The 27,904-nt window shown below is 43.0% G+C and overlaps 2 protein-coding genes across 2 annotated transcripts in view; one reads left to right on the forward strand and one right to left on the reverse strand.

Annotated features, from left to right (window-relative positions):
- Nucleotides 1-254: 254 nt before the first annotated feature.
- LOC106935469 (serine/threonine-protein kinase 10-like) lies at nt 255-14,701 on the forward strand. Its single transcript, XM_015015948.1, has 16 exons — nt 255-363; nt 606-755; nt 1,624-1,696; nt 3,443-3,637; nt 3,707-3,788; nt 5,454-5,585; nt 7,137-7,853; nt 7,925-8,055; nt 8,159-8,282; nt 8,836-9,015; nt 10,206-10,335; nt 11,819-11,943; nt 12,134-12,325; nt 12,399-12,524; nt 12,607-12,720; nt 13,600-14,701. Exons 1-16 carry the CDS (start codon nt 357-359, stop codon nt 13,744-13,746), a joined length of 2,625 nt encoding a protein of 874 aa, XP_014871434.1. The 5' UTR covers nt 255-356; the 3' UTR covers nt 13,747-14,701.
- LOC106935468 (collagen alpha-1(XVII) chain-like) overlaps nt 14,375-27,904 on the reverse strand; it is a 20,903-nt gene continuing 7,373 nt past the window's right edge. The window contains exons 7-54 of the mRNA XM_015015947.1: nt 27,822-27,869; nt 27,545-27,694; nt 27,366-27,461; nt 26,063-26,134; nt 25,904-25,978; nt 25,755-25,799; nt 25,466-25,627; nt 25,252-25,332; nt 25,121-25,165; nt 24,890-25,012; nt 24,059-24,346; nt 23,864-23,914; nt 23,769-23,795; nt 23,676-23,702; nt 23,524-23,586; nt 23,345-23,449; nt 23,199-23,261; nt 23,084-23,119; nt 22,953-23,006; nt 22,151-22,222; nt 21,624-21,686; nt 21,464-21,535; nt 21,292-21,318; nt 21,172-21,207; nt 21,047-21,082; nt 20,835-20,951; nt 20,691-20,753; nt 20,540-20,608; nt 20,292-20,342; nt 20,121-20,183; nt 19,989-20,030; nt 19,887-19,913; nt 19,767-19,811; nt 19,655-19,681; nt 19,503-19,532; nt 18,520-18,621; nt 18,311-18,442; nt 18,144-18,221; nt 17,741-17,866; nt 17,584-17,658; nt 17,346-17,483; nt 16,778-16,930; nt 16,520-16,684; nt 16,164-16,301; nt 15,950-16,084; nt 15,782-15,862; nt 15,511-15,564; nt 14,375-14,925 (exon numbers count right to left, since the gene is read on the reverse strand). Of these exons, the coding sequence (XP_014871433.1) occupies nt 14,882-14,925; nt 15,511-15,564; nt 15,782-15,862; nt 15,950-16,084; nt 16,164-16,301; nt 16,520-16,684; nt 16,778-16,930; nt 17,346-17,483; nt 17,584-17,658; nt 17,741-17,866; nt 18,144-18,221; nt 18,311-18,442; nt 18,520-18,621; nt 19,503-19,532; nt 19,655-19,681; nt 19,767-19,811; nt 19,887-19,913; nt 19,989-20,030; nt 20,121-20,183; nt 20,292-20,342; nt 20,540-20,608; nt 20,691-20,753; nt 20,835-20,951; nt 21,047-21,082; nt 21,172-21,207; nt 21,292-21,318; nt 21,464-21,535; nt 21,624-21,686; nt 22,151-22,222; nt 22,953-23,006; nt 23,084-23,119; nt 23,199-23,261; nt 23,345-23,449; nt 23,524-23,586; nt 23,676-23,702; nt 23,769-23,795; nt 23,864-23,914; nt 24,059-24,346; nt 24,890-25,012; nt 25,121-25,165; nt 25,252-25,332; nt 25,466-25,627; nt 25,755-25,799; nt 25,904-25,978; nt 26,063-26,134; nt 27,366-27,461; nt 27,545-27,694; nt 27,822-27,869 (3,872 nt within the window). The 3' untranslated portion in view covers nt 14,375-14,881. The remainder of the gene's footprint in view (nt 14,926-15,510; nt 15,565-15,781; nt 15,863-15,949; nt 16,085-16,163; nt 16,302-16,519; nt 16,685-16,777; nt 16,931-17,345; nt 17,484-17,583; nt 17,659-17,740; nt 17,867-18,143; nt 18,222-18,310; nt 18,443-18,519; nt 18,622-19,502; nt 19,533-19,654; nt 19,682-19,766; nt 19,812-19,886; nt 19,914-19,988; nt 20,031-20,120; nt 20,184-20,291; nt 20,343-20,539; nt 20,609-20,690; nt 20,754-20,834; nt 20,952-21,046; nt 21,083-21,171; nt 21,208-21,291; nt 21,319-21,463; nt 21,536-21,623; nt 21,687-22,150; nt 22,223-22,952; nt 23,007-23,083; nt 23,120-23,198; nt 23,262-23,344; nt 23,450-23,523; nt 23,587-23,675; nt 23,703-23,768; nt 23,796-23,863; nt 23,915-24,058; nt 24,347-24,889; nt 25,013-25,120; nt 25,166-25,251; nt 25,333-25,465; nt 25,628-25,754; nt 25,800-25,903; nt 25,979-26,062; nt 26,135-27,365; nt 27,462-27,544; nt 27,695-27,821; nt 27,870-27,904) is intronic.

The raw sequence follows: 27,904 nt of genomic DNA on the forward strand, positions 1-27,904 counted from the left end.
CCCTTTAGGATGAATAGAGTACTTTTGGTTTGAATTGAAATAATTTTTTATTTTCCTTCTGACAAACTTACAAATTTGGAAAATAAAATCCTTCACATGTAAGAAACTACTTCAACAACCATTCTGAAAAAACTGGAGAGGTCACCTGTGGACAATTAAAGGTTATTTTGGGGAGACTTAATAGTCTGGTTAAAAAAAGCCGTTAAAGTAGGTGAGAGGTCAAATCTTCTATGAGCTTCATGTGTGTTTTATTTGAAGTAAAGCAGATGTTAGGAAGCTAACGCTGGTCCTGTGTTTTCTCCTGTCGTTGGCAGATCCTCATAGAGTTCTGTGCAGGAGGGGCAGTGGATGCCGTCATGCTCGGTGAGTCAGCAGTTCCACTTTTTATCACAGGTTGTTTCACCAACAGGGAAATGGCTTGAACCAGCAGCGAAAGTGAAAAAAGGCCTCAGCGGACCACCCACATGGTCGCTTTCTTTCTTGCTTTCTGCAAGACTTTAATTGTGGTTTAAGCCGTATCACCACCTACAATTAGGCTACATTAGCGTGCCATGCTGAGCTGATTTAAAGCACATGCTCATGGCAACTGTACCTCTTCTGCGCAGAACTGGAGAGACCCCTGACCGAGCCGCAGATCCGGGTGGTGTGTAAGCAGACCTTGCAGGCGCTCGTCTACCTCCACGAAAACAAAATCATCCACAGAGACTTGAAGGCCGGCAACATCCTCCTCACTCTGGACGGAGACGTGAAGCTGGGTAAGAACCAGCTGGTGACGGCGCCATGGCGTCCCGTGTTCTAAACAAAGGCTCTGTTCTTCACATGAATTTAACCTCTGCCAGCAGATACTGCAAATATTTACCAATAATTCAACATTTTAGATACCTGGAATACTGTTGTGATGTTTTCCTCAAATGATTACTTAATTATTTCATTTTTAAAACAAAGTGTTAGGTCATAAACACAGTTCTGCCACTTCAGTAGTTTTTAACTCCCATTATTTTAGCCTTGGTAATTTAGACCCATATTATGTTCATGTGACGCCTTTCTGGTGATTCATTTCAAGCATCTGGATTAAATAGAAGAAAAATGTTGGCCTGTCCAGCTTCGTGCTCGTTTGTACAAACTGAAAACTTTCTGTCAGTAATAATAGATGATAAAACCTAATATTCTGCGTTTAAAGAATCAACTTTTTCATGGCTCAGTCAGAATCCAGAAAATCTACTTTAGCAAAGCAGACTGAGCAAATATTACCAAGATAAGAAATACTGACAGACTCTTGCCAAATAAATACAGAATCAACCACAGAGAAACCTAAAGATTCATACTATTTAATAATAAGAGCTTTGAAATGAAGTGTGACGCCTCAGTCTCTTATTGGTTTGTGGCTTTCCTGTTCAGCATCCACCGTTTGGTGCTGCTCACCACAGAAGCTGTAGTAGTGCAGGTTTATTCGGAGTGGCATGAGTCATGGTGAAATACACAGCAGACATTGTGTCCAGTGACATAACACACACAGAGGTGTCCGAGTATCTGCCTGCAGGAAAATCAGACTGTTGGTTTCACATGACCCAAAGTCTCCTGATTCAGTTATTCTGACTCATTTCTGTGTTTTGTGGCTTTCAGCTGATTTTGGCGTATCGGCCAAAAACACAAAGACGCTTCAGCGGAGAGATTCTTTCATTGGAACGCCTTACTGGTAAGTGGAGGAATAATTCCTCTATTTTAATGCAACATTTTATAAAAAGTAAACTTCCCAGAAAATATTGAGCTGCACAAAAGCATTTATGAGCTTTTTCATCAACTTCAAAGTATTTCATTAGGCTTCTATGTGATTGAAAGTTGTGCATAATTGTGAGGAAGAAAAAAAATTATACAGAGTTTTAGGGATTTTTTATTTATTTTTGTATTGCAGTATAAATGTGAGAAGTTTTCTGTGCCTGCTTGACTCGATCCTTTGTCCAATTATAGCTACAAATTATATGCAGCCACCAGCAGGTTTTCTGCTATGTCTGTTGTGTATTTAACTTCATCTTCCTGTCAACTTTGAGCAGCTAACAGCGTTTCACACCGGTTAGGACAAAACAACAATTGTCTCAAACAGAACGTTGACCACAGCTGGACAGTTTCTCATTTCTTCATTGGTTTCCAGTTCTTCCAAGACAAGTTCTTCTGCCGTTTGCAGTTATTCTGCTCCAAACATTGACGCGTGTTTTCCTGTCGCTGCTCTCTGATAGCAGGCGACTTGTCCACTGGTACATCGCAGTGGTTGAGATGTTGTTTGGAGATTTGCACTCATGCAGTGACGTAAATCGCAGGCCAATCAATGCAGGCATTCTGCTACCAATGAAATTGCTTGCGCACCATACATGGGAAGAACATGAATGATCTGCTAAAGGAGACGAATCTGAGCAGGACAGACTGGAGAAGAACCAGTTAAAGAACTGGAGAGGCTTTAGAGGAGCCTGCCCTCATCCCAGCGGATCATGGCCTGATCGCTGGGATGAGGGTCTGTGTGACATAACACACAGTCCCTCCTCTCCACCACCTCCATCACATCCATGAACACCAGAAACAGGACTGGTGGACAGGGGACAGCCCTGACCGAGTCCAACTGGAAACAGACTTGACTTGGTGCCAAGAAGGCAGAAGCAGCTCTACAAGGAATGATTAGAACCAGTTTTTATCCATCAGCCATCACCATGCTGAATGCTGCTAAGTGGTCAATTTGGTCAGTGGTCATTTTTCAGTTAGCTTTTTATCAAGGGATAAATGCAATGAAAGTAATTATTTATAATCTTTGTTTTAGGTGAGTCATTGTTTTTATCTGGAGATTTGCACCTAAATTTTGTTGTACAATGTTTCATTGTTAGAGTGACAATAAATATTCTACTCTACTCTATTAAAAGCCACCCAGATACCCCATACTCCTTCAGCATGCCCCCAAAAACCTGCAGGGGCGCAACATACATGTAAGAGCATTACTACCATGACACCCTCAGTGAATCCACCAGGTTAGAGTAGTGGGAGTAGAAGCAGAGAACTACGACTAATGGAGATCCAAATAAAAGGAAGAAAGACATTCAACATAAACAACTAATAATACGTAGCATACATAGATCACATAGAAAATTAAAAATAAAAGTAACTACAAAAATAAACAATTACAAAAAAGAGGCCATAGATCAAAACTAATTAATTATACTATAATGAAAAACACTCATTCACTTCATATGGAAAACCAAAATAATCAATATAGCACATTAGGACTAAGAAGAATTATTCACTATAGTTGTTTCTCTTGCAAATACCTTCATTTATACATGAGGATAAATTAATTATCCTCATGTAAGTAAAGAAAAAAGCCCAGCACACATTTCAGGTTTTTATTTGTTGAAACATTTTGATAAAACGTGAAAGTTGAAGGTTGGATGAATGTTTTCAGGATGGCCCCTGAGGTGGTGATGTGTGAGACCTCCAAGGACCGTCCATACGACTACAAGGCCGACATCTGGTCCCTGGGGGTCACCTTAATCGAGCTGGCGCAGGTCGAGCCCCCGAACCACGAGATGAACCCCATGAGAGTCCTGCTGAAGATCGCAAAGTCCGACCCGCCCACACTGATGCAGCCGTCGCGCTGGTGAGTTGCCATGTTTCTGTTTGACAGCTGAGTGAACAGCTGACTAAATGTTTGGTTTTCTCTGCTCAGGTCTCCAGAGTTCAGCGACTTCCTGAAACGTTGCCTGGACAAGAACCTAGACAGCAGATGGACCGCAGCGCAGCTTCTTCAGGTACCGTCTGTCCAAAGCTAAATGTCTCAATGTGTGATTATCCCCAACACCTGGCCACTTCTAAGCCACTTCCTCCCCCACCTCCACCCATGCACCACCTGCCATCAGAACCCGGTGCGACATCTGTTGAGCCGCTCTGTACGCTCTGAGCCGTCTGTCCCAGTAGGACTGACACTCATCCCTCTGCTGGAGCTGACGTCAGCAGAGCAGGCTTTGCTTTTTCCGTGGGGTTTAAGGTGCTAAACCAGAGCCGCTCATTCACTCAGTGTGCAGACAGGCAGGCCCGCCGGACGCATTTTACCTCATGCACATTGGGAAAACCACAGCACTGCACAGACAACGCAATGGGTTTAAAAATACAAAACAGCGGCCTGCCGCCGATGAAGGTTCTGATATCTAAGAAGCTTCACATCATCAGGCCTGCCATAGAATACATGCAGCAGATTTCTAAACCGAAGAAGGTGAGACCGTGTTTAAATCTTGCATTTTGCTGATGGATTGAAGTGCTTTTACTGTTAAGTGTAGGCAGACGATGGTTAGTGTTGAACACTCCGCTGGTCTTGCATAATGTGTTTAATGTGTTATCACAGAGTCTTAAACTTTGTGCAGTTTGTCTCTAACTGGGATCAGTTATCAGCGGAGTCACGTCTCTGCTTCTTATCTCTCTGAACAGCTTTCAACTTGAAAGTAAATGAAGCTGAAAATAGAATAGTAGTTTTTCTTTCCATGCACACAAATCAGAAGGTTGAAACAGAAATGATCAGATTTGTTATTAATTTGCGGAAAGTAAAGAAAAAAGATTAGTAATAGCAGCTTCTGCATTTCTCTTTGCAGACGCTCAGACTGAAATATTTACTGCTTGATGATTTGACCTTCTAGTGAATCACTGCACTAAGATTTGGTTGTTTCTAAAAACGGCTTCAAATCTGCACTGCATGGAGTCGACCAGCTTCTGCTGCCTCTGAACAGGGTTTCAAGCTCAGGACAAAAACATCAGTTTTAATGTTACTGGAGGAGCAACAATTGCAGTTTCTGGCTGAAAAACTTCACCTGCCAGTACAGATTTTTATTTTTTATTTTTTTGTCAGAAAAGTTGCTAAATATAGCGATGAAGTTAGCAACAGTGGGGTGCCTATTGTATAACTGCTCATGTGCAGACTTATCAGTCAACAGCCATCTCTAACGGAGCAAAAGAGGACAGCGGCTGATTTTCAGACCTTTGCCGAGGTAAATAAGAAAATAAGATCAGTTTCACTTGTAAGTATCGACCGAAATCTTAAAAGTAAGGAAATCTGGGATGATTTATCAGCACAGACCCAGATGTCAACCCACTTCACTTCAGCGTTACTCTGGCTTGAATTTAGTGTTTGGGGTCGTCTGACAAACAACATTGTTGCTCCATTTTGCGTTTTGAACGTGTTCTTAAGCAAATCATACTGTAGTCTCTTCTCATCATATTATTTTTCTATCATGGGTTTTTTGTTGGGCGTCTTGATTATCTTCACATTCTTCTAATTGTTTGACTGTTTACAGGTAGCTGACACCCAGCAGCTGATCATTGGCTGAGTCTTTGAGTTTGGTTTCCATTTCTCTTCTTATGAACAACGCCTGGAATGACATTGGTTTTTATCTACCAACAAGCCTTCGGTCTTGTCTTGTGTGCAGCATTCGTTCGTCTCGACTGTGACTGACAGCCGGCCGCTGAGGGAGCTGATAGCCGAGGCGAAGGCTGAGGTCACCGAGGAGATCGAAGAGCACAAAGAGGAAGAGGAGGAGGAAGAGACCGAGGCACATCTGGTGAGTAGATATTTACATCAAAGTCTATTTTACTGGATATTTATGACATGAAAAAAAGAGTGGTTGTTAATATTTGATACTTTTCACTCATAACTCAAGAGTATTTTAACTGTATTAAAAAGAAAATGCTAAATATCTATTGTGACTGTAAGATCTGTTATTTTTGACTGTAATAGAAACGGCTAAAGTCTCATATTCAGTATGGAGGCAGGAAGATCAAACCGTTTATGTCTCAAAGTACCAACAGCTGTCCAAATATCTTCTCTTTATGATCAAAACAAAACCAGGATTGGTTATAATATAAACATTTGTGAGCTTGCTGCACATTCTAGAGGTATGCCTTCTGTTTGAAACAGAAACTAAAGTCCTACAGGAATTCAAAAAGACTCAAGATCAGTGTTTGTTGAGTTCTGAACATGAAGTTAACAGAAAGAGGATTGTTATTCAGATCATGCTTTTATGGGCTAGGCATTTCTGCTTGATGGAAAATTAAAGATCCTAGTTAATGTTTTCATCCTCAAAAGCCAAGAAGGTGCAGGACGTGGGAATGCTGCCACTGCAAACACTAATTACTCTAGTTCTGTTTCTGCATAAACATCCTTCCTGTTGGGTCACTTTGAGCGTTGATCTCTCCATTGTTTATCATGATGACTGCAGCTCCTCAAGGCCACATGAAACCCAGAATGACTGGAACACAGCACCAAGCTGGCATCACATTAAAATCATAAACCTGCTCTTTGTGAGTGAAATGGTACAATGAGGATTCAGCAATTTGAAAACAAGAAACTGAATCTAGAAGAAAATTGGTCAAAATAATAAATTGCAGACATTGGAGATCCGTCCACACCAGCACAGATATTAGAAAAACCAGTTTCTATGCAGACCACATCTGTTTTAACTTTCTACACCAGAAACAGCAACAGCCTGATATCCATTTCTACATCTATATCACATTTATCTGACTCACCCATAAATCTTCCAGCATAAGTTAAAGACGGTAACATCTGACAGCATGGTACCTGCTCATTCTTAAAGTCCTCAAATGTCTAAAATGAAGGCCTTTAAAATGGTTAAAATTTAGTGTAAAAAACTAAGCTGACATCAATGCCTTAAATTTTGTCACTATTTAACCTCATTATTTTCATTTTGTTTTCTCACGAATCGTTTCGGTCAGGCAAATGCTTGAGTCGCACTCGGACGTCTTCACTGACTCGAGACGGCTGATGCTACTGCTAACTCGCTGCTAACAGCCTTGATAGCTTCCTCTTTTTGCTTCTGTCATGTGTAAGTGTTCGTTTTTCGCCAGTTGGCTGGACGAAGTTTGCACATTTCTGTGTAGGTGCAAGTCTTAAATCCCATTCATAATGGGGGAGTTGGTGAAACCTGCAGAAAGCCTGCAGAGGAGGTTAAACGTGGAAGACAGCAGGAGCTGCAGTTGTTTAGTTGTGCTTGGGATGTTCTTTTGAGTCCTGAAGCTGTTACTTCATACGATTTGCTTTCTGCTGACTCTGCATTTATATGACAGTTCTAACTTCTGCATGGTTCCTCCAGGGCCACAAACGGGCTCCGTCTGACGTCAGCGTCGCCAGCTCCGAGGACGAAAAGATCCCTCTGTCGCCCTTGGAATCAGTCCCTGAGAAGATGGAACCGATCCTACCAGTTCCTTCCCCGGCCAAGCTTCCCGACTCCAACCATGTGGCGGAAACCGTCTCCACAGAAGAACCTGCTGCGCCTGCTGCACAGGAGCAACCACAGGAAGCTCCAAACACTCCAGTTCCAGAAGAACCTAAAGAGAAACCGTCAGAGGAGAACGTTCCAGAGGCCGTGTCTGATGCCACTTCACCGGGGTCAGAGGCCGAACCAGACACACCGTCCAAGGAGCTGCAGCAGCTGGAGATAGACGTGGAGGATGAAAAGGAAGTGGACACGGCCGAGGTTCCTGGGCCTCCTGACTCACCTGCTGCACCAGAAGGAAACACTCCAGCTCAGGAAGAGGAGGAGGACCGATACAAACATCTCAAGGTGACTCTAACTCTACCTGAGCCAGAGCAGGAAGTCCTGAAGAAGGAAAACGGAGAGCAGCCGGTAGAAAAAGACAGAATGAATGCTGAAGAGGAGAAGAAGGTTCCGGACAAAGCCAAAGACGAAAAAGAGCGAGATTCTGACTCAGGAAGGGGCTCGGCTGCAGACAACAGCTCAGTAGACCTCAATCTGTCCATTTCCAGCTTCCTGTCCAAAACAAAGGAGCCTGGTTCTGTTTCTATACAGGTAAGCCTCAGAAACACACATAAATCCACAGCAAGACCTTTTCCTTTTTAACCTTCTTGCTGTTTCCTCAGGACTCCAAACGGCAGAAGAAGACGCTGAAGAAAACTCGTAAGTTCATGGTGGATGGGGTGGAAGTGAGCGTCACAACATCAAAGATCGTCACTGACAACGACACCAAGAACGAGGAGATGAGATTCCTCAGGTGCTCATGTCACTTCATTCAAACCAAACACTTATTATGCAAATAATATGAAAATGAGTTAAACTGGGAATTTTTTATGACTGTACTGTTTCTCCTCTTGCAGGCGGCAGGAGCTGAGGGAGCTGCGTCTCCTGCAGAAGGAGGAGCAGAGAGCCCAGCAGCAGCTCAGCAACAAGCTGCAGCAGCAGAAGGAGCAGATCTACAGACGCTTTGAGCAGGAGACCACTGTGAGTCTGCTTTCCTCCAGCTTCACAACATTTCAGCCTTGTTTTCAAACGGATCCGCTCCAGCAGCAGCTGTAGTTTCTGTTTAGAGATAAGCACAGGGAGCCGTTTCCCCTGCTCACATGACACTGTGAACTTCCTGAACCTGGTCACCGTAGCTACAAACCGTTCTGTTATCACCCTGATCAGCTCAGCTAAAAGCTGCTGAACTTCACTGCCTCCCAGCAAACTGCAGCTCAGTCACATTCTGTGAAAGCTGCTGCTCAAAGGAGCATCACTGGATCAAGTCTCCTGACTGTTTAAAACAACTGCTTTTCTAACAGTTTTTCTTTGAAAAAATCTAATAATAAAGTTAGAACATCACATGTGAACATTGGGAAATTCAGAGCTCAGAACTGAGTAGCTTTGCTTTTCTGTTGCAATATTAGTTTTTCTCACTCCTCTCCTGACTTCTATCATCACAATGTTTCCTCCAACCCCTCTGAGCTTCAGTGTCACAGAAAGTCTCAGTGATGTATGGAGACGGTTGAGTGATGAGGCGGTTTGTGTTGGACAGAGTAAGAAGCGTCAGTACGACCAGGAGGTGGAGAACCTGGAGCGGCAGCAGAAGCAGACCATCGAGAGGCTGGAGCAGGAGCACACCAACCGGCTGCGAGACGAGGCCAAGCGCATCAAAGCTGAGCAGGACAAGGAGCTGTCCAAGTGCCAGAACATGCTGAAGAACTGCAAGAAAGAGGTGAGTCCCAGCCGTCCACCACTTTCACCTCCTACCGTCACATTCTGTCCCTCAAGAGTCCAAAATGTTTCCGCTGAGACAAACTGCGCCCTCATCTGTCCTCCAGAGTTTCTGCAGCTTCTGTCCCACCAGGCCAGGTTAAATCTTATACTGTCTGCCTCATTTTAGCTCCCTCTGTTGTTCACCCTGCCTCACAGCAAACAGGACTTTCTCCACAGCTTGTGACACAATGAAATGTCGTAAAGTGGATTTTCTGTTCCAACCCTCTCTGACACTGAAAAATGTTTATTATATTAAATCATAGAGCCATTGTTGTTCTGATGATTGAAGCTGTTTAATGAAACCAATAGCACTTTAAAACCACTTCCACCAGCCGGAGCGCTCAGTGTCTGAGTGTGAGTGGGAGGACAGTGGACTGTGATCCACAGGGAGTGGCTGATGTCAGGATTGAGTGGTTTGAATCGTCCTCATGAAGCAGCGCGGCCATTCAGCATGTCAGAGGAAACGTTTGGCCTGTTTTTACCAGTAAAGGTTACTCTGGAATACCTATTTAAGACAAAAATGAAAACAATGTTCAAATGATTTTGTCTCAACCCTTCATTATAATTAACAGCAGAAGCAACATCTGGCCACATGTTAGAAGCAGTTTGTCTTTGGCCTCTCATGTTAATTCTATAGCTACAATTCACAACAAATGTCGTCTCGAGGTGCTTTACCAAAAAAAGCATTTAAAATAAAAGAAAATTTAAAAAATCTACCTTGAAGAGTGTTGTGGATCAGATTATTGAGTTTCCCTCTCGCTTGTCGCCTTCAGGGACGATGAAGATGAAAGTTATCATAATCCAGACTCCCATTGGTGCAGAGTTTCTGTGATGTCAGAGCTGATTGACATGCATCATATCAGCTGTTTTTCATCTCTGGTTGTTTTTCAGTTTCTGTGCCATTTGACTGTGTTAAGGTCAGACTCCTTCAGAGTTAGCTGAGCCCAGAATAACATGGCCGACAGGTGAAGCGCTCATTAACAGCAGGTTTAGCAGCTCAAGCTGTTCTTAGGCTGACAGCTTGGCTGTGAGCCTGGAAGCGACACGTTTATCTGACCTCAGAGGGCCTGCCCTGCTCGTTGATGTTGGTGCAGAAATGACCTCAATATCACTTTTATTCAAAAACCATGTGTGTTCTTCTGAATCCAGGAACAGGAGTTCCTCCAGAAGCAGCAGCAGGATCTGGACAGCGCGCTGAAGAAAATAATCCAGCAACACAAGCACGAGCTGGCCACCATAGAGAGAGACTGCCTGAACCACAAGCAGCAGCTGCTCAGAGGTGAACCCTGGTTCAGCTTTAACACCGCTGTAACGGAAAAGACCAGGAGCCCAAATGTTAAATATGTCACCACCAGATGGCACAGCTAGCTGAGAACTGATGTTAACGATGAATTCATAGAAAATAAATAGGAAAATCTTCTAATTACTTAGTATTTTAGATTTAATTAAAAACTGCTACCTTTATCAAGTAAATTGTAACACATTATTTAGGTGTCCTCGTTAAAAATGTTTATGTCTTTTCTTTGAAAAAGGGGGAAGAGAGCATCCCATAACTTAAATTCACCCCAGATTGACTTTGAGGTTTAATCAGGAACTGTTTCACCTTCCTTCACGCTTTGTGAAATAGATCCCAAAGCTACAAACAAAACATCAAAGTTAGCTTTGATGTTTTGTTTGTAACTTTCATAAACTTTGATGATCCAGAATCACCAAGTTTGCTAAGTGCTTCAGATGAGCAACACAGTATCAACAGTCAAAGAAGAAATGCTTTTACTTCGTAGAAATTTAAACCTGCAGTTTTACATGGTTTTTATTCACCATCAAAGGACTTTCACAAAGACACAGACCCCAACCAATAGGGGGCAGTCTTCCGTTTTTAGGCCACTTCACACTCAGCAGCAAATACTCATAACCTGGAGGTCGACTCTGTTAAATATTAACCATGGCTTCCAGGTAACAGCTGCAATAGTTCAGGAATTTGTGATTGTGTGAATCAGCTAATTAAATAAAATAAAACTGTTTCTAAAGTTTTGTGTATAAAGTTGACTGTAATTAGTAGAAAGTGACTCTGAGAGCCACATATTCTTGATGAAATCAGCTGCTTTTGGTTCATCTGCAGCTGGTCATCATGTTGAGTCACCCAGTCCTTGTCCAGCTCTGATGCTGCGTTCCAGTTTTACTTGGGACTCTGAACTGGAAAATTCCAACTTCCCAGTCAGAAAAATCAACTGGAATGCCCAGTGTGATCGTTTCCCCACTGGGAAACTGGGAGCGACTCCGAACACCCCCGGTATGAATTATAAGGACGACTTCACTTTTCAAAATGGCCGCTCCTCGCATCATCCTTGTGGTGGAAACATAAGACAGAGATGCAAGAGTCTGATTAAATCAATGCCTACTACTCTAAACTGAACACGTTAAAAGTGGTGTTCGTTAATGGAAAGTAAATTGTAAAATGATGTTTATGGGCGTCGCCATGTTGAAATTCTAACTTCTTAACCAGAACGTTAAGACGTTTTCCAGCTCAGACTTCACATTTCCCCGGTTACTGGAACGCAGCATAAATGAGTCACTGCTCAGAAATGTGGGTTTGGCCCGGTCATCCTGAACAGCTTTAACTGGAAATGAAAGTGACAGGGTTCAAAGGTCATAAACTGAGATCTTTATAAAATAAGCTTAAGACGGCTGCAAACGTTTCTTATTTAAACAACTTAATAGAAGTCCGCCTCATGTTTGTCGTCTTCTCTTGTTTCTGCATGCAGCACGAGAGGCTGCAATGTGGGAGATGGAAGAGCGCCACCTGCAGGAGAAACACCAGCTGTTCAAACAGCAGCTGAAAGACCAGTACTTCATGCAGAGACACCAGCTGCTGAAGAGACATGAGAAGGTACAGGAACATGGCTGGAGCTGCTGGACATCAGCTGGAGTCTGTGGCTTCCTCAGTCAGTTAGTTCATCACCATGCAGAGGGAAATGATTCAGAAATTAGAAGCAACACTTTGTTCTGCTCCCAAATATCAAAGTAAAACCCGTCTTGTGGTTCTGAGAATTTTCCCAGCAGCTGGTTTGTGCCTGCAGGAGATGGAGCAGATGCAGCGCTACAACCAGCGCCTCATCGAGGAGCTGAAGAGCAAACAGACGCAGGAGCGAGCCCGGCTGCCCAAAATCCAACGCAGCGAAGCCAAGACGCGCATGGCTATGTTCAAGAAGAGCCTCCGCATCACCGCAGCACTCATCACCCCCGAGCAGGAGAGGGACAAGGTCAAGCAGGTGGGATGGAGCCTCAGGTCAGAGAGAAGCTGTGAATGAATCCAGCCGGCCTCATTGCTGTCTCTGTTCCCAGTTTGCAGCTCAGGAGGAGAAGAGGCAGAAGAACGAGCGTCTACACCAGCAGCAGAAACACGACAACCAGATGAGAGACCTGCAGCTGCAATGCGACGCCAACATCCGGGAGCTGCAGCAGCTGCAGGTCCTCAATGCGAAAACTGCTTTAGCCGTGTTAAAGTTGGGTTTTCATAGCAGAAAGAGCTGAAGAGATGTTTGTGTTTCAGAATGAGAAGTGTCACCTGCTCATCGAACATGAGACCCAGAAGCTGAAGGAGCTGGACGAGGACCACAGCGTGGAGCTGAAGGAGTGGAGGGAGAAGCTCCGGCCCAGGAAGAAGGTAGACCGCCTGCACTTTATTTATTTAGATCAAATCACATGCTCTCTTCTCATGTCAAGTGGATTTCAGACTACATTACATTTAGTAGGGCTGCGACTAACGATAACATCAACATGTGAAAAGCTCAGCTCCTTCTGCTCGACGCAACATCAGCACAGTGCAGGGATGACCTTTTGATTAATTTTTGGATAAAACCGTTAAGAATTTCATAGCAAAAGGTGATAAATAGATGTATCTTGATAAATGCATAACATATATATTTTTGTACACTTTCGGCTTAATTGCTGCTCTGAATTTGTTCTTTGAGAAAATGGCTTTTTATTAGTGTGTATTCCAATTCACAATTAATTTATTACTACTTTAATTATTATTTCGGTAATAAATTAATCATGATTAATTCCATTAATCGTTTCAGCTCTACATTTTAGCAACAAAATAATGAATTGAATTAGGCATGCATCGAAAACGCTGACCACTAGATGGTGCCAAAGGGCTTTAATATGATCCTCAGTATGTGTAGAATATATCTCAACAAGCATTGGTGGTAAACATAGCCTACAACTAGTTTAGAGGTTTTGTATAGAAACTGTTTTCTATCTCCTGCGTTCCAAAAGCCGCAACAGAAGTACCTGAATTATAATTTTTAACTTTTAAAGTGAAATTGGTGAAAAAAGGACAAAAATATAGAAAGAAAACTCTGAACTTGATAGTTTTTAAACGATCTGTTTGGTTAGAGGCTGCAGGTAGCATGCTAACTGCACAGTTAGCTTGATAACTCTTAGTTAGTAGCATTACAGTTCTACTCTCTGCTCCATACAGTCTGAAAAAACACTTTCTATGACCTTGTTTGTTTCCATGGTAACTGATGTTTGTTTGCAGGCGTTGGAGGAGGAGTTCGCCAGGAAGCTGCAGGAACAGGAAGTGTTCTTCAAGATGAGCGGGGAGTCAGAGTGCCTTAACCCGACCACCCAGAGCCGCATCTCCAAGTTCTACCCGATCCCCACCGTCCACTCCACCGGGTTCTAACCCAAACGGGCCGACAAAGGACAGGAAGTCTGAGGAGCTGCTGCGGCGCCCCTTCAGTCGCCACAACCCAGTGCCTGATGAACCGGAAATATCTCCACCTTCAGATCCCTGCAGACGTTTACACTACGGATCGCTCTCTGTTTTTTTATGGTCAAACATGAATCAGTCAGTCAATTCTAAGTGATTATGATACAGAATGTATTTGTGGCTAAAACACTCCTATTGAAGGAACGGGTTACAGCAGATTTTCATCCAGATAGTTTAGATTTTGTGGTTCTGTTGAGGCTCTGATGCTCATCTCCTGGCTGACATGGATGCAGTTTTTTCCTTCTGAATGCCTTCAGGTTTGTTGTAAAATATTTCAAAGACACTCATGGTTTTTATTCTCTAAGGAAGCATCAACTTATCAGCTCCAACAGCAAAGAAAGAAAAATCTGGAAAATGAAGAAACGTTTGTGTATTTTTATCTTCTGATGATGTATTTTGTTTCTTAAAAAGCCCAAAGTAGATCTGTTAGCCTTAATCATTTAGATGTATTGTAAAGTTGTTACTGCGACTTTAAGGATTCAGATGTGTTGTGGAGGTTTTTATTCTGTATTCAAGAAAACTAAACTAAACACAAAAATTAATTTCTTTTCATTTACTTTTATTAATTTAAAAAAAACTGGACCTGACTGGTTTAGGCCTTTCTGACCTCTGATTGGTTCAACTCGTTATTGTTTTTCTTGATTGGCTGTTCTGAGTTGTTAAATAAATATAATGAAGGAGTGCTGTGCACCTTTTTTTAGAAAAATATTTTCAATTACTATTTATACGAAAACTGCTCAGCTTCCTAAATTCAGACTGAAAACAAAAACATATCGACTCATTAATTCATTTTTTAAATACATGTATAGTTTTTAGAAATGCTTGTATAATGTTGATTTTCATTCTGCTGTAAATAAAATATTTCCTCTAAACAAAAGCTTCTCCTTTGGTCTCATACATACAAAAATAAAAGAAAACATTTTAAAAACATCCTTTAAAAATGCCCATAATGAATACAAATGTCATACCATAAAATTCAATACTTTACACAAAGTTCAGTCGCTGATAACAGCTTTCATGATCCCTCTTGGAGCTCCGAGTTCAGCGATCAAACACCAGAGCTTCTCCTTCTTCTTGTCAGCAATAAATCTCCTGAAACGTAACAGAAATTTCAGTTAAAAAATTAAACATTACTACAGCATCTCAGACGCCTCCCTCTGGTGATTTGTTTTCACTCTACTTGCTGTCATTTTTTTTAAAAATACATCTTAAGTTTATGCAGATGATTGTCAGGTCTACTTCCCTTGGAAAATCAGAACATATTCTCCTAAGCCCCTCATTTGTGTCTGGAAGTGCAGAAGTTTGATTGAGGTCACATGTATGTGGTAGGATGAAAGACGACTCAAAGAAAAACGTATTTAAATAAAAAACAAATTGAGCATTAAGACACTCTGTCTTAATTAGTCTCCTTCTCAGTTTCCCTGCTTGCTTCCTGTCACAGCTGCTTCACATCTCCTCTGATTAGCTGCTCTGCTTCCCAGTATTTAGGCTCCTGGTTTTAATTGTCTTTACTGGATTCTTCCGTTTGCTCCCTCTGTTCAACGACCTGCTCTAAGTGAGAAAATCTTTACTCTCTTCATGTGTTTTTATTTGTTGCGACCATTGTGTTTTAAACACTGGAGTAACATCATGTTAAGTTGCAGGTAAAACATCTCATTCTGTTTTTTTTAAACTGACCTCTGTCACCCTTTGGTCCTTTGTATCCCTGAGGCCCAGGATAACCTCGTTCACCTGCAAGCACACAGGATGTTTTTGACAGAAACTCTTAATAACCTAAAATCCTCAACATGCAGCCTTGATTTGTTGCTAAGCAATGTGAGGCAGGATTTGGTCTCTAGGCTCATTAAATCTGATAAGAAACCCTGATATGTCCCGTAAAGCAGTTAGATTTGCTGTGTGTCTGACTGGTTCTACAGAAATAAGCCCTCCTTGCCTGGATGTGCCTCACCTTTTGCTCCCGTTAGTCCTGGAAGTCCTTGGTCCCCTTTCGGTCCCGGTCTCCCTTGTGGTCCCACAATCATTCCATGTGCTGTGAAGAATTAAAAAAAATATATTAAAAATTCACAGTTGGGCATTTATGACCAATTTATTTGACAATATTAAATATGTTTGTTACCTTTGATGTAGTCCATTATGTCAACAACGTTGGTGTGAGAACCAAACAGTCGGCTCTCTCCTGGTGGACCTGGGGGGCCGGGTGGACCCCGGGGCCCGTGGACGGCAGGTCCATGGTGGCTCTGCTGCCTAACGGCTGTAAACAGGAGGGTGTTAGCAGGTCTATCATCCAATTTATTACAGTTTGATGTCTTTGTTTTCTGTAGTTTTCCTACCTTCAATAATTTCCATAATATTTGTGGCGTTTCCATGGGAACCAAACCAGGCGGGGCCTGGAGGCCCCGGTGGCCCTGGAGGACCTTGGAAGATCCTGCTGTTGTAGTTCTCAACGATGCTGTCCAGAACGCCATGAGCTGCAAATGAGAATTAAAAAATATAAATGATGCTGCTGAGCATTAACCTCTGGTTAAACTGTAGTTACTGTATGTTTACTTAAAAACTGAGTTTTTCTATCCGCTTTCTTTGACCTTAAATCTTTTTCACTAATCATGTCCAATTACAAAAGTTTTCCACAAGATGTGAAGATGCAGAAATTCAAAGTTAGAGAAATTTCCGTTAATTTTCTCTGTACCTTTGATGTAATCAGTCAATCTTTCAGCCATGATGGATAAGTTAATAGAGTTTGGGCCCCACTCGGTGCTACTGCCCAAACCTGGCTCTCCCTTGTGTCCTGGAGGTCCAGGGGGCCCCGGTAGACCAGGGGGTCCAAACATGGGTCGACTCAAACCATCACCACCTGAAAAAAGAGAGACTTCATTCCTGTCCCACCAACAGGTTTGTGCTACATGACCCGGTTCTGGTCCAGAACTCTGTGTTAGCGTGTCCTTACCATCAAACTCAGGCCGGACATAATCTTGTCTTTCAGGCTTCAGCATGTCTCTGTTGTGATGGTCTGTAAAGGAAACCATTCGTCCGATTGGACCAGGAGGGCCCTCTGGTCCAGGGGGCCCCGGAGGGCCTGGAGGGCCTCTGAGGGAAACGCCTGTAGGGGGCAGCAGACAGGACGGCACACGGTTAGTATTGTCTTCCATAATTAGTGGGGAATGGGAATATGGCCAAAACTTCAATAAACTTAAGGTGGAACTGTCCTCCCTATAAAAGCATGAGTCTGTCCCCAGACAAATATAAAAATTTCACAAAGTGGGTGGAGCCAACACACATTGAAGACTTTAGGCCAAATTTAACAAATTTATGCTAAAATATCAACATTTACACAAAAACATAAAGATAACATTCATTTATACAATTTATGTGAAAGAAAGCAGATTTGGAGTTCAGCAGTAAAGAAGAAAGGTCCAAACAAAACCTCCACAGACAGAATGATAAAGTCGTACAGAACAGACACTGAGCGCTTCTCCAGGCGCAGTTCATCAGATACATCTCCTGTCTGAACTCACTCTGCAGGTAGTCACGGATGTCCGAGTTGACGTAGCTCCCAAATCCTGGTGGTCCAGGGGGGCCAGGGGGACCCTGTGGTCCAGGAACACCCTGTGCACCAGGGGGTCCTGGAGGGCCGATGAGAGACTGAAACCCAGCTGGAACAACAGAGGTCAAATCAGAATGAGAATGCCAATGCAGTGATATCAAATAGTTTGGATATTAGAGTCTGCGCTCCTGGATGATTAAAGCTCTTACTTGCCAGCAGGTTTCCAGGAGGCCCTGGAGGCCCAGGAGGTCCTGGAGCTCCAGGTGCACCCAGCGCCCCTCTCTCTGGTGACAGACACAACCCGACAATCAGACAGAACAAAACTTCTGTCCTGCACTGAACATAAAGCATGAACTTAGCACTCACGATTCAAGAGGCCGTAGACACGTTCAGCCACCTCCTGGGGGTTAATCGAGAAGCCGCCGATACCTGGACCTCCAGGAGGTCCTGGTGGGCCAGGTGGACCCATAAGGTATATCCTCACTTCGTCTCCTGGAAACAAGATGTCCACCGTCATAACAATAGGAACATATTAGCTTTGAAACATGAGGTTATGTTTTATAATGAATAGTTACATCTGTTTAACTTTTCCTCATTTCTCCATGTTGGTGTTCAGACATATGGAATATGGATCCTTTGATGCAGTTGTCTTAAATGCAAGAGACTCCAACTTTTACCCGTTTACTATTCTCCTAACCTTACCTCTACTCTAACCCTACTGCATCTTGTTACTTCTCAAGATTCATCACTGTGATTTGATGCCACTTACGCTGCAGTAGACTGATGATGTCATTGACAGAGACGGATCCAGGTGGGCCAGGAGGACCAGGCGCCCCCGGGCCAGAACCTGCATGATCAGAACAAACATCAGAACAGTCAGAAAAAGAGCTGCGTCCTTCAGATTGGTGTGGGAAATGTCCAACATTGTGATCTTACTCTGGATGTAGGAGATTACTCGACTGGCTACGTTATCCACCAGGGCGTCTTCTGAAACACCAGGAGAACCTGGTTCTCCAGGAGGTCCGGGAGGTCCAGGAGGTCCAGCCAAGTACTGTCTGATGCTGTCACCTGCAGATCACAGCAGAAAGCCTCCCTAAGCTCTTTGTTCATGTTACAAGAATAAAAAAAATAACTGAAAGTCTTACTCTGGAGGTAGTCAGCAATGTACTGGCCAACAGCAGGTGATTCACTCCCAGGTGGTCCTGGTGGTCCCGGTGGTCCAGGTGGTCCAGGAATGAATGAGCTTCCTGGAAAAATAACAAGAATTCATTAGGAGATGAGAATGTATTAAACCAAACAGCAATAACACACTGACTGAACACAAAGTTTCACATGCAGTTTCTGTATTCACCACTAGATGTCAGCACCTGAAAACTCAGAGTTTTCACATTTGATAAATTTGGTAGATTCAGTTCAATTTGTTCCATTTTCAGCTGCTGTGGTTTTCTTTCCCACTGCTGAGTCAACCAACCAAACCTTTTGAGCAACATGTTCCCCCCCTCGCCTGCGGAGGCGCTGCAACAAGAACCACTGAAGGAAACGACACAAAGATCTCTGAACTCTGGAGGTCAGACTGCAATGCTTAGAGAAATGAATCTCTAAGCATGACTAGAAACAGACAAGCTTGTTTGGAAGGATGTGACCTGGGTTTACAGAGCTGCACCTGAATCAAACCCAACGCTTCTGGATTCATGTCCTTCAGAAAGATGAAACCAAAGTAGAGATGTTGGGCCACGATGCGCAGCGCCACGGAGGAGGAAGACAAACAGAATATCTGCACACTTCAGGCTGACTGTAAAGCACGGTGGTGGTGGAGTGATAATTTGGCTGGTCCTGCTTAGATTTTCAAACTCACTGTAACTCACTGAGAGCAGGGAACCTGGTGTGTGTGTGTTTGCCTTGATATGTACACACAACCTGGATGCCTTTAAGGTCAACTATCTAAACTTCATCTTCAGATATCAAAATATCCTGGTTAGCATGATCTCTGGATCACATGTAATATGACTAGGTCTTGTTTTGTTACAGAATATCTTGCAGCATCCTTCATACAATCTGTTGACCTGATAACCTCCAGAGCATTGCACTTTGTAGATGTTAATATATTTAATATAAAATATATTTTTACCAGGTTCCCCTCCTGCCCTTACTGGGCCACCTGCAAGACACACAAGGAAAGTGGAAATATTCATCATAATTCCTCAGAAACTCAAACTCTGAAACGGTTCAAAATAATATGCATCATGGTCTGAAGAAGATCACACCCAGTGTTTGAGTTACCTGGAGGTCCTGGAGGTCCTGGGAACCCTGAGACAGAAATCACTTATTTAAAATCAAACACTGAAGGATCATTACTCAGACAATCATCAACAGTTTGGCCACTTAACAGCACCTGGCTCCCCTGGACTCCCTGGAAGCCCCGGCTGACCTGGTTCACCTGAAACCAAATCATTACATTTAGTCACACACTACAAAATACAGGCTTTCCCAAAATACTTGCATATTTTCTGACCTTGGAATCCTTGTGCTCCTTCTTTACCTAAAAACAGGTCAGTCTGTGAGATGATAGAACTACAGGAGAAGACATGGTTTCTTAAATTTTACGAAGCCCTACCAGGTGGACCTGGAGGTCCTGGTGGTCCCGCAAAGAAGGTTTCTGAGGAGAAATGAGGAAAATTCCATCAATAATTACACAAAAACAAAATATATGGTTAAGTTTAAGGACAGTATGATTTATTTTGCTAACCAGATGTTGGCAAGAAGCTGCCAGGCTCTCCTTTCTCTCCCCGAGGTCCAGGATTTCCAACACCTGAGTGGAAACGGATCAGAAAATCAACATGTGATCAGACACAGATCACTCTCTATGCTGATGATACATTCTTCTATCAAATGTTGATAAAACTGGATTTGTGTTTACCTGGATCTCCAGGAGGGCCTCTGCGGCCTGGGGGCCCCTGCTTACCCTCACCTAGACAACAGAGACAACGTCATTCGTTTGCTCTGAATTCTTTCAAATCAAGAGATTGGCTCAAGAGCCGGGGGCCTGCATGTTTTTCTGACTCAGCACAAATGAATGGTTAATTCATGAGGAACTAATCAGCCATTTTATTCAGGTGATGTTGAATCTAAAGACGCAGGACGCTGACACCTCTGCTGTAAACATACCAGGAGGCCCCTGAGGTCCAGGTTCACCTCGGGACCCTGGGAGCCCTGGGGGTCCAGGAAGGCCGGTGCCTGAAACAAGTTTGTTGTGAATTAAAAAGTGCATATCAAAAACATTTCTTAGTGTCTGACAGAGTGATTCGAATGCTTTTACCTGGCTCTCCACGTTGACCTTGGTCCCCCTTGTCTCCCTTATCCCCTCGTTCTCCCTTTGTACCTAAATAATTATAAAATGTGCCTCGTTCAAGGCTCTTTTTTCAGACATCCAACATGTTTAAATTGACGGGACCTGGTTTACCTGGTTGGCCTGGGACTCCAGCAGGACCAATGGGACCAGACAAACCTGGGGACCCAGCAGAACCTGGAGGTCCAGCTGGTCCTGGAGGTCCAGGAATGGCCACAGTGTCAGAGTTTACTGGATATGAAGGAAACAGAAAGAAACCAGACTGAATACAGGAGTCACTGGGGTTTCCTGGTCGATGCTGGGAGAAGACATGAGGCTGTTCTCACCCGGGCTGATGACTTTACCAGGAGATCCTGGTTCACCTGAAGAAGAGAACGATCATTTCAAGCCTTCCAGGCGGTCTCCTTTACAGTGTGAATCTTATCACAAAGGAAAAACAAGAAAGCTGTACCTTTACCACCGGGCTGGCCTGGAATTCCTGCAACGCCTGCATCAGGCACCAGAAAAGTACTTTAAAACGTAGAAAACCAAACCAATTTGGGTTACAGGAGTAAAAGTGTACGCTGTGTACCTGGGGGTCCTTGGATTCCAGGAGGACCTGGAGAACAAACAGTTTATTTGGAAGGATCTTTTATTTTTATCATAGTTTGGTGAGTTTAAAACATCCTTAAACATTTTTGAGACAGAATCAAAGAAAATATTTCTAGCTGTATGTAGAGTAAAAGCTCTGGAGAATTTAGTACCTTGGGGACCAACGTCACCAGGGAGACCCGGTAAACCTCTAGCACCAGGAAGTCCTATTGAACCCGATTCACCTGCAGTTAAAGCACAGATGTCAATGCTACGTTGTGGATCAGATGTTCTGCAGGGCTCTGCAGTAAGATCTTCCATCTTTCCACTCACCGCCACTTCCTTTAGATCCCTTTGGTCCCGATGGGCCTTGAGGTCCAGGAGTTCCTGGTTCACCTTTAAGAAAACTCTTTCAATATAATCTACTGAAGCTTTTCTTTGAGGCAGATTGGTAGCTAACATTTTAAATTACATTGTCACTCTTATTCTCCTCTCCTCTCCAGTCTGCATGCTGTCCTTCACCTCTCTCATGCTCTGTCTGTTGTATTGGATGGCTAAGCACATCTCTTCTCCTTTGGTACCTGAACTGTTCAACCTGTTTCCCTCCATGGCATACCCTTCCTCAAACCTCACCACTACTCTTGTCCATTTCTCACTACCAACACATAATTCTCTTGCATCCTTGACCTCCTCATACAGTTACACAATTCCTCTTTTGACACTTTGTCAAATGCTGATTTTCAAAAAACTGCATGCCATGTAGAAGTCTCTTATACATTTTTACTTGACAAAACAAGGAAAACTGAGCTGTTGTACTTTAATAGTAGCTAAAGACATAAACTAGCTCTGGTGGTACGTACCCACTGGTCCACGAGGTCCTCTTTCTCCATTGTCCCCTTTAATTCCCGGAACACCTGGTGCTCCACGGTCACCTGCATTACACGTAGCAGATGGAGAACAGAAGTAATTATAACTTTACATTGGCTACTTCATCTAGAATATTCCTGTTTAATAACAATGCCAAACCAGATAGCTGAGGGTGATATACTATGTTGTAGCATATTTTGGCATTGACTCATGGTGGGTATCAACATGACTGAAGCTAGTGGTGCTTTAGCATTAGCTTCCACTAAAATTATGAATATTAGCAGAACTAACCTTCATACTTGGTGATTTAACTATTGAGTTAGTGGTGCCCATCACTGGCTATTCAACGCCTGTTCCACATGAGCTACTAGAATAACAGCCTGGCCATTGCCTTCTTACGCAGTTCCACTCGATTCTCATCTGCATACATCTAGGATTTGTCACAATAAGCTTGATTTCTCCAGTTGAACTTCAACCGGGCCAATCAGCAGATAGATTGTTTAATATTCGGCTTGTCGCTTCTCTCTCTGCAGTGTGGATGGTTGTTTACAGCCAACACAATTTCCAGTTAACTTCACTACGTAGCTCCCTTCATGGTCGAGTTGGCGCATTATATACGCCACAGCTAAATGTTACCTATCGAGTAAAACCAGATCCAACTGTTTAAGACTTCAGCAGAGTCCATGCCTCCAGTAAGACACTGCTGATTCCTGGACCAACCAGTCGAGGGTCCAGAGTTTTCACCAGTTTGAGAAAAACCCAATGAGAGTGTGAGCTGAAATAAAGTTTCTGTACCTTTGGCTCCAGACGGTCCAGCTTCGCCTTGGAATCCCTTTGGACCAGGTACACCTGTTTACAGTAATATAACATTAATTATTGTCTAATCAACTTTAACATAAAGAAATGAACTGAAACTAACTTTATACCTGGGACTCCAGAGACACCCTGCTCTCCAGCAGCACCTTAAACAAACAGAGTAATCAGGAGGTGAAGAACTTTTATTTCTACTGATTTAATATCCAATATGAATCCTGTCCTCACCTTTTGGACCCATGGGTCCAGGACCTCCAGCAGGACCAGGATGTCCTGGTTCACCCTGAGAACCTGCAGAGTTATAATCAAATCAGCACTTCCTGGCCTTCCAGCACGTCCTCAACTTGTTTTAAATAAATGTGATCTGTTTCAACCTTTATCTCCTTTCTCTCCAACACCAGGCGGTCCAGACTCCCCCCGGGGGCCCATTGGTCCCTCCCGTCCCCTCTGGCCTGGTTGTCCTTCTGGACCTGGTTCACCTGGACAGAAACAAGGAGATTCTCAACTCTTTCCTTGAACTTCATAACAGGAACATAAGTCAAGTTTCCATTACCTGGATTTCCCTTTGGTCCCCTTGGTCCATCCAGTCCTGAGTGTCCAATCTGTCCAGGAGGACCTTAAGGAACAAAAAGAACTGATTAGCTAAGCCAAGTTTTTTACCGCTTTGGAAGAATAAAACATGGATTAGTTTGCCCAGAGTCTTACCTGGCAGTCCAGGAAAACCACTATCACCTGAAAAGCAGACAGATTTTTACCCCTATGTTCCTATGAACTACTAAACATTTAGTATTTCCTCACCTTTTTGTCCAAGTGCCCCTGGATCACCTGTACAGAGGTAGTCATAAGTATGAATATATGAATCAATCTTAAATTACTGTGAGGTTAGTGAGTACCTTTAGGTCCTGGATCTCCCTTCTCTCCTTTTAGAGAATAAGCAAGAGTTTCTGCAAAACAAAAAAAGCCCTTTAACTCAGAAATGCTTGGTTTTGTGTGCATGCGCTTGTGTGTGTGTGTGTGTGTGTGTGTGTGTGTGTGTGTGTGTGTGTGTGTGTGTGTGTGTGTTAAATCCTGGGGCTTTGTTTCCACACCTCTCATAGCATTTGATTGTAGTTCGGTCCTGAGCAGCTGCTGAACGGTCCTCTGCAGGGCGGTGTTGTCCTGTCCTGGTCCGGTTCCTGTGCCTCCTCCAGGCCCGAGGTTGATTGAATTATCGGAGCGGGTGAGGGTGGAACCAGAAGAGGTTCTTTCAATGTATGCTGAGTCAGGCGGGTCGATGATATTGATGCCGGAGGAAGACCACAGGCGGCTGGTTGATGCACTGCCAGGGGCGGCTTCCAGAGCATCAACACGGTTCTTCAGGCGTCTCACCTCCTCGCCTGGGAACAAACATTTAGAAATTGCACCAAAGAAGATGAGCTGGTGCTTATAGATAGAATTTATTTGTTTTCCAGATAATTGCTTTATCAAATAGATTCCTATGACTGCTGCCTGCTGAAGGTAAGACAAAAATATATTGTCATTCATCAATTCTTCTATCTCTTATCCAAGATGGTTCATAGGCCCAAAAGGTTAACAAAAGATCCAATAATCTCTCCAGGGAATCTTGCTCCTAGTTAGCTGAACTCTCACTTAAATGTCTGTAGATTTTTTTTCTCCAGTCAGAATGAGACTGATTAAGTTTGACTCAATATGATTTCAGGATCCCCAGCTCAAACTTTGAATAACCAACCCGATCCTTTATCCAGGCGTTATGACAGAAGACCAGGTGATCAGGCCTTCACCAAAGGAACTGCCTCTTGGTAAATCACCATGAGGTTCTGCAAGGTACTGACACAGTCAGGTCTGGGACTGGGTCCTGGGTGATCAGCTCACTTTTCAAAAAAGAATCTTTTATTTTCCTCTGGATTTTTGTCTCTTACCCAAAGTGATGAGTCCGAAGAGGAGCCCCAGGAGGAGCAGCAGGGTGCAGACGAGGGCCAGCAGCCACTTCCACCAGCTGCAGCAGGAGCAGAACCCAAAACCCAACTCGTCTTTACGGATCTCTGAGAAACAAACAGCCAGGTGTGAGTTTAGCAGCTAGCTGCTGATGCTAACCAGTACATCAGAACAGCATAATGTCCATGTTTTCATAATAACTCAATAAATGGTACCTGCATAGGTTGCTTTGTCTTTTGTGGTAGATTTCAAGGTTGAAGCTACAGTAATAATATTTAAAACAAACATCAATTTATGACTTCACAAAACAATTAAGGATGACAACTCTAACACTCAAAAGTTTTACATTTGGCATCAGTTCCTTCATCCACTGCGCTGGACAAAAGTTTCTGTTTCTCCCTCTTCAGCGAGTCCTCAGAGTAAGTGCCTACAAGACCAGATGTTCCCAATGATCACATCTGTAATTAGACTCCTTCAGACAAATGTGTAAATAAATCTAAATAAGCATTTGCAGAATTTGAATTTGATTGTTTCTGTCAGAGGTATAGTGTAGTTAAAACCTGAGTAAGTGGCAGGCGCAGTGGACACAAACTGCTTCCCGGTGTCTTTGGCCATGACCAGCCGCTCCGTCTCCTTCTTGATGGGAGCGTTCTCCTTCTCTATCAGCACAAAGTTGAAGTCTTTCCCTGAGGCCTCATAACTGGTGGGACTGCTGGGTCTCACTATGAGACACAAGGCAACTTCATTTATAACCTTGCATTTTGGTAGTAGTCAATGGTCAAGTGATGACAGAAATTTCAAATTTCTAAAAAGAATGATAAAGTCTGGGAACATTTTCTGCCTCCTCACCTGTGGGTGCAGTTAGTCCAGACACATTTTTCTGGACGCCATAAACTGCAACCAGACCAAAACATGTTACATAACATTACAGTATGAGCAGAGTTTTATAGTTGAGCAGATCATCATGAAATGTGAAAATGCTGGGATCAGTGGTTTACCTATCTGTGAGCCGGCACCAGCGGGTGAGAGGACCGTTGGACTGGTCAGGTTATTCTGCACACCGTATGCTGGCACTGCAACAGAGAACCCAACATGCAGTGAAAATGTGAAGGTAATGACAGTAGAAAACCTTTTACAAAGGAGTGGCCGAGGCTAACCGGAGCCGCTGACAGCTTGTCCAGCGTTCACAGAGGGAGAGCCGAGAGTCAGGTTGTTCTGGACTCCGGCACCTGGCAGAACACAACAGACCGGTTTGTCCATCTGTCACAGGTGGCAGCCTGGACAATCAAACCTTCAAATATTTCTAAGTTAAACCACCAGCTGCTAAAATTATTATTTTTGATCAGCAGCTCAGATGGAAGCATTTCTGTAATATCACTGTGAATCATGTTATTTAAATGTCATCAGTTGTTTTGTATGAATGAGTAAATTTCTGACAGAAAACAAATTTTCATGAGTTTGCTATAACTTTTAAATTTGTTTGGTTTTCTTTATGAACATTGAAAGTTTTATTTGTTAAAAAGCAAACTCACTGACTCCTGTTTTGTAAGATGCAAAATTGTCGAGTTTTGCTAAATGACCATTGTCAAAATCTTGCAAGAAAACTTTTGATTGTTAGGAAAGATTATCTGGATCATATTTGATCACGTTTACAATTTTCTTTATCATTTTTAGTCACTATAACAAAAGAAATCTTATCTTGCATCTCTTAGTGATCATATCTTTTATATGTACTGGAGTTACAGGGTACTTCCTGGAAACTTTCAAGGTAGCTTTCTGGTACAAACGGTGCCATTCCTGGAACTTAGAAAGTGTTTTCCTGGGACTCACATGTCACTAAAAGGGCGATTCCACCAATTTATATAATTTTTGTGTAAGTTCCAGGAAAGGTTTTATTTGTTAAAAAGAAAATTGTAAGTAGTCTGTTTGATTTGATTTGACTTCATTGAACGTAGTGTAATAAAAGGATAAACAAAGTTATATGCAAACAAAATAAATTTAAAACAAAAGCAAAGAAGACAAAAATAGAACAATAGAAAAATACAGTTACATGTAAATTTTAAGGTTTGGTATCCACATAATGTAAAACTACCATCAAAACACAAACAAATCCTCCTGTAAAAATCAGGAAAATAATTGGAAAATTCTCACAAAGTGCCACAGAAGGATATGGAACGTCACATGCAATTATCCTGAAAATTTCATAAAAACACCTTATAAGTTCTAGAAAGTTCAGAAAACACTCAGAAGTTCCTGTAAAGTTCCTGTTAAAGGTTTTTCCACATTTGGGGAAAAACCTTTAACTTCCAAGAATTTATTCCTAAGTAGGAACTAAGGAATAAACTCTGAAGGTCTGGAGGGTTTATAATGTGTGTTTTAAATGGGAAAACATTTTGCATCCTGTTTGGTTTCTTTAATACACAGTTAAAATGAACATATCTGTGAGTTTCTGTGACTGACCTGATGGGTAAAGGTGGGAGGTAGCGGTGTAGTTGTTGGGGTTGGTGCTGTAATATCCACTGCTCACGTCTCCTGACCAAACGCTGCCGTACTGATCTACAACAGAACACAAAAACACAGTGAACGGATGAAACGCTTTTCTGAAGCTCGGCACAGATGAATGTTCCTCTGCAGCTGACCGATGGGACCTGAGGAGCCCTCAGATGTGGCCTTGGCTTCCATGCTGGCCTTCTTGGGGATGGGCAGTGTGTTGTTGGGGGACTGGGTGGGGCTGGTGCTGGTGGAGCGGTTTCCCCTCAGCAGGCGCTTCACATCATCCAGCTCCGTCCCTGAGAGAAACAAAACACCAGGAACTGTGTCATGACTGGGTTTTAAATCTGATCGAAAGGACCAAAAAGGTGAAGAGCTTCAGGTTGGATGTTTAGAGGTGAGAAGACAAATCAGTGAAGGACTCACATCTGGCTGGAGGTGAAGCACTTTGAAGCCTGGCTCTGATCTCACTCTCTAAAAACAAAGAAAAGTAATTATTTCTCTATTAC

This window comes from Poecilia latipinna, unplaced genomic scaffold (assembly GCF_001443285.1).
Source record: "Poecilia latipinna isolate Pla-1442-1.1 unplaced genomic scaffold, P_latipinna-1.0 Scaffold1968, whole genome shotgun sequence".
Lineage (NCBI taxonomy): Eukaryota > Metazoa > Chordata > Actinopteri > Cyprinodontiformes > Poeciliidae > Poecilia > Poecilia latipinna.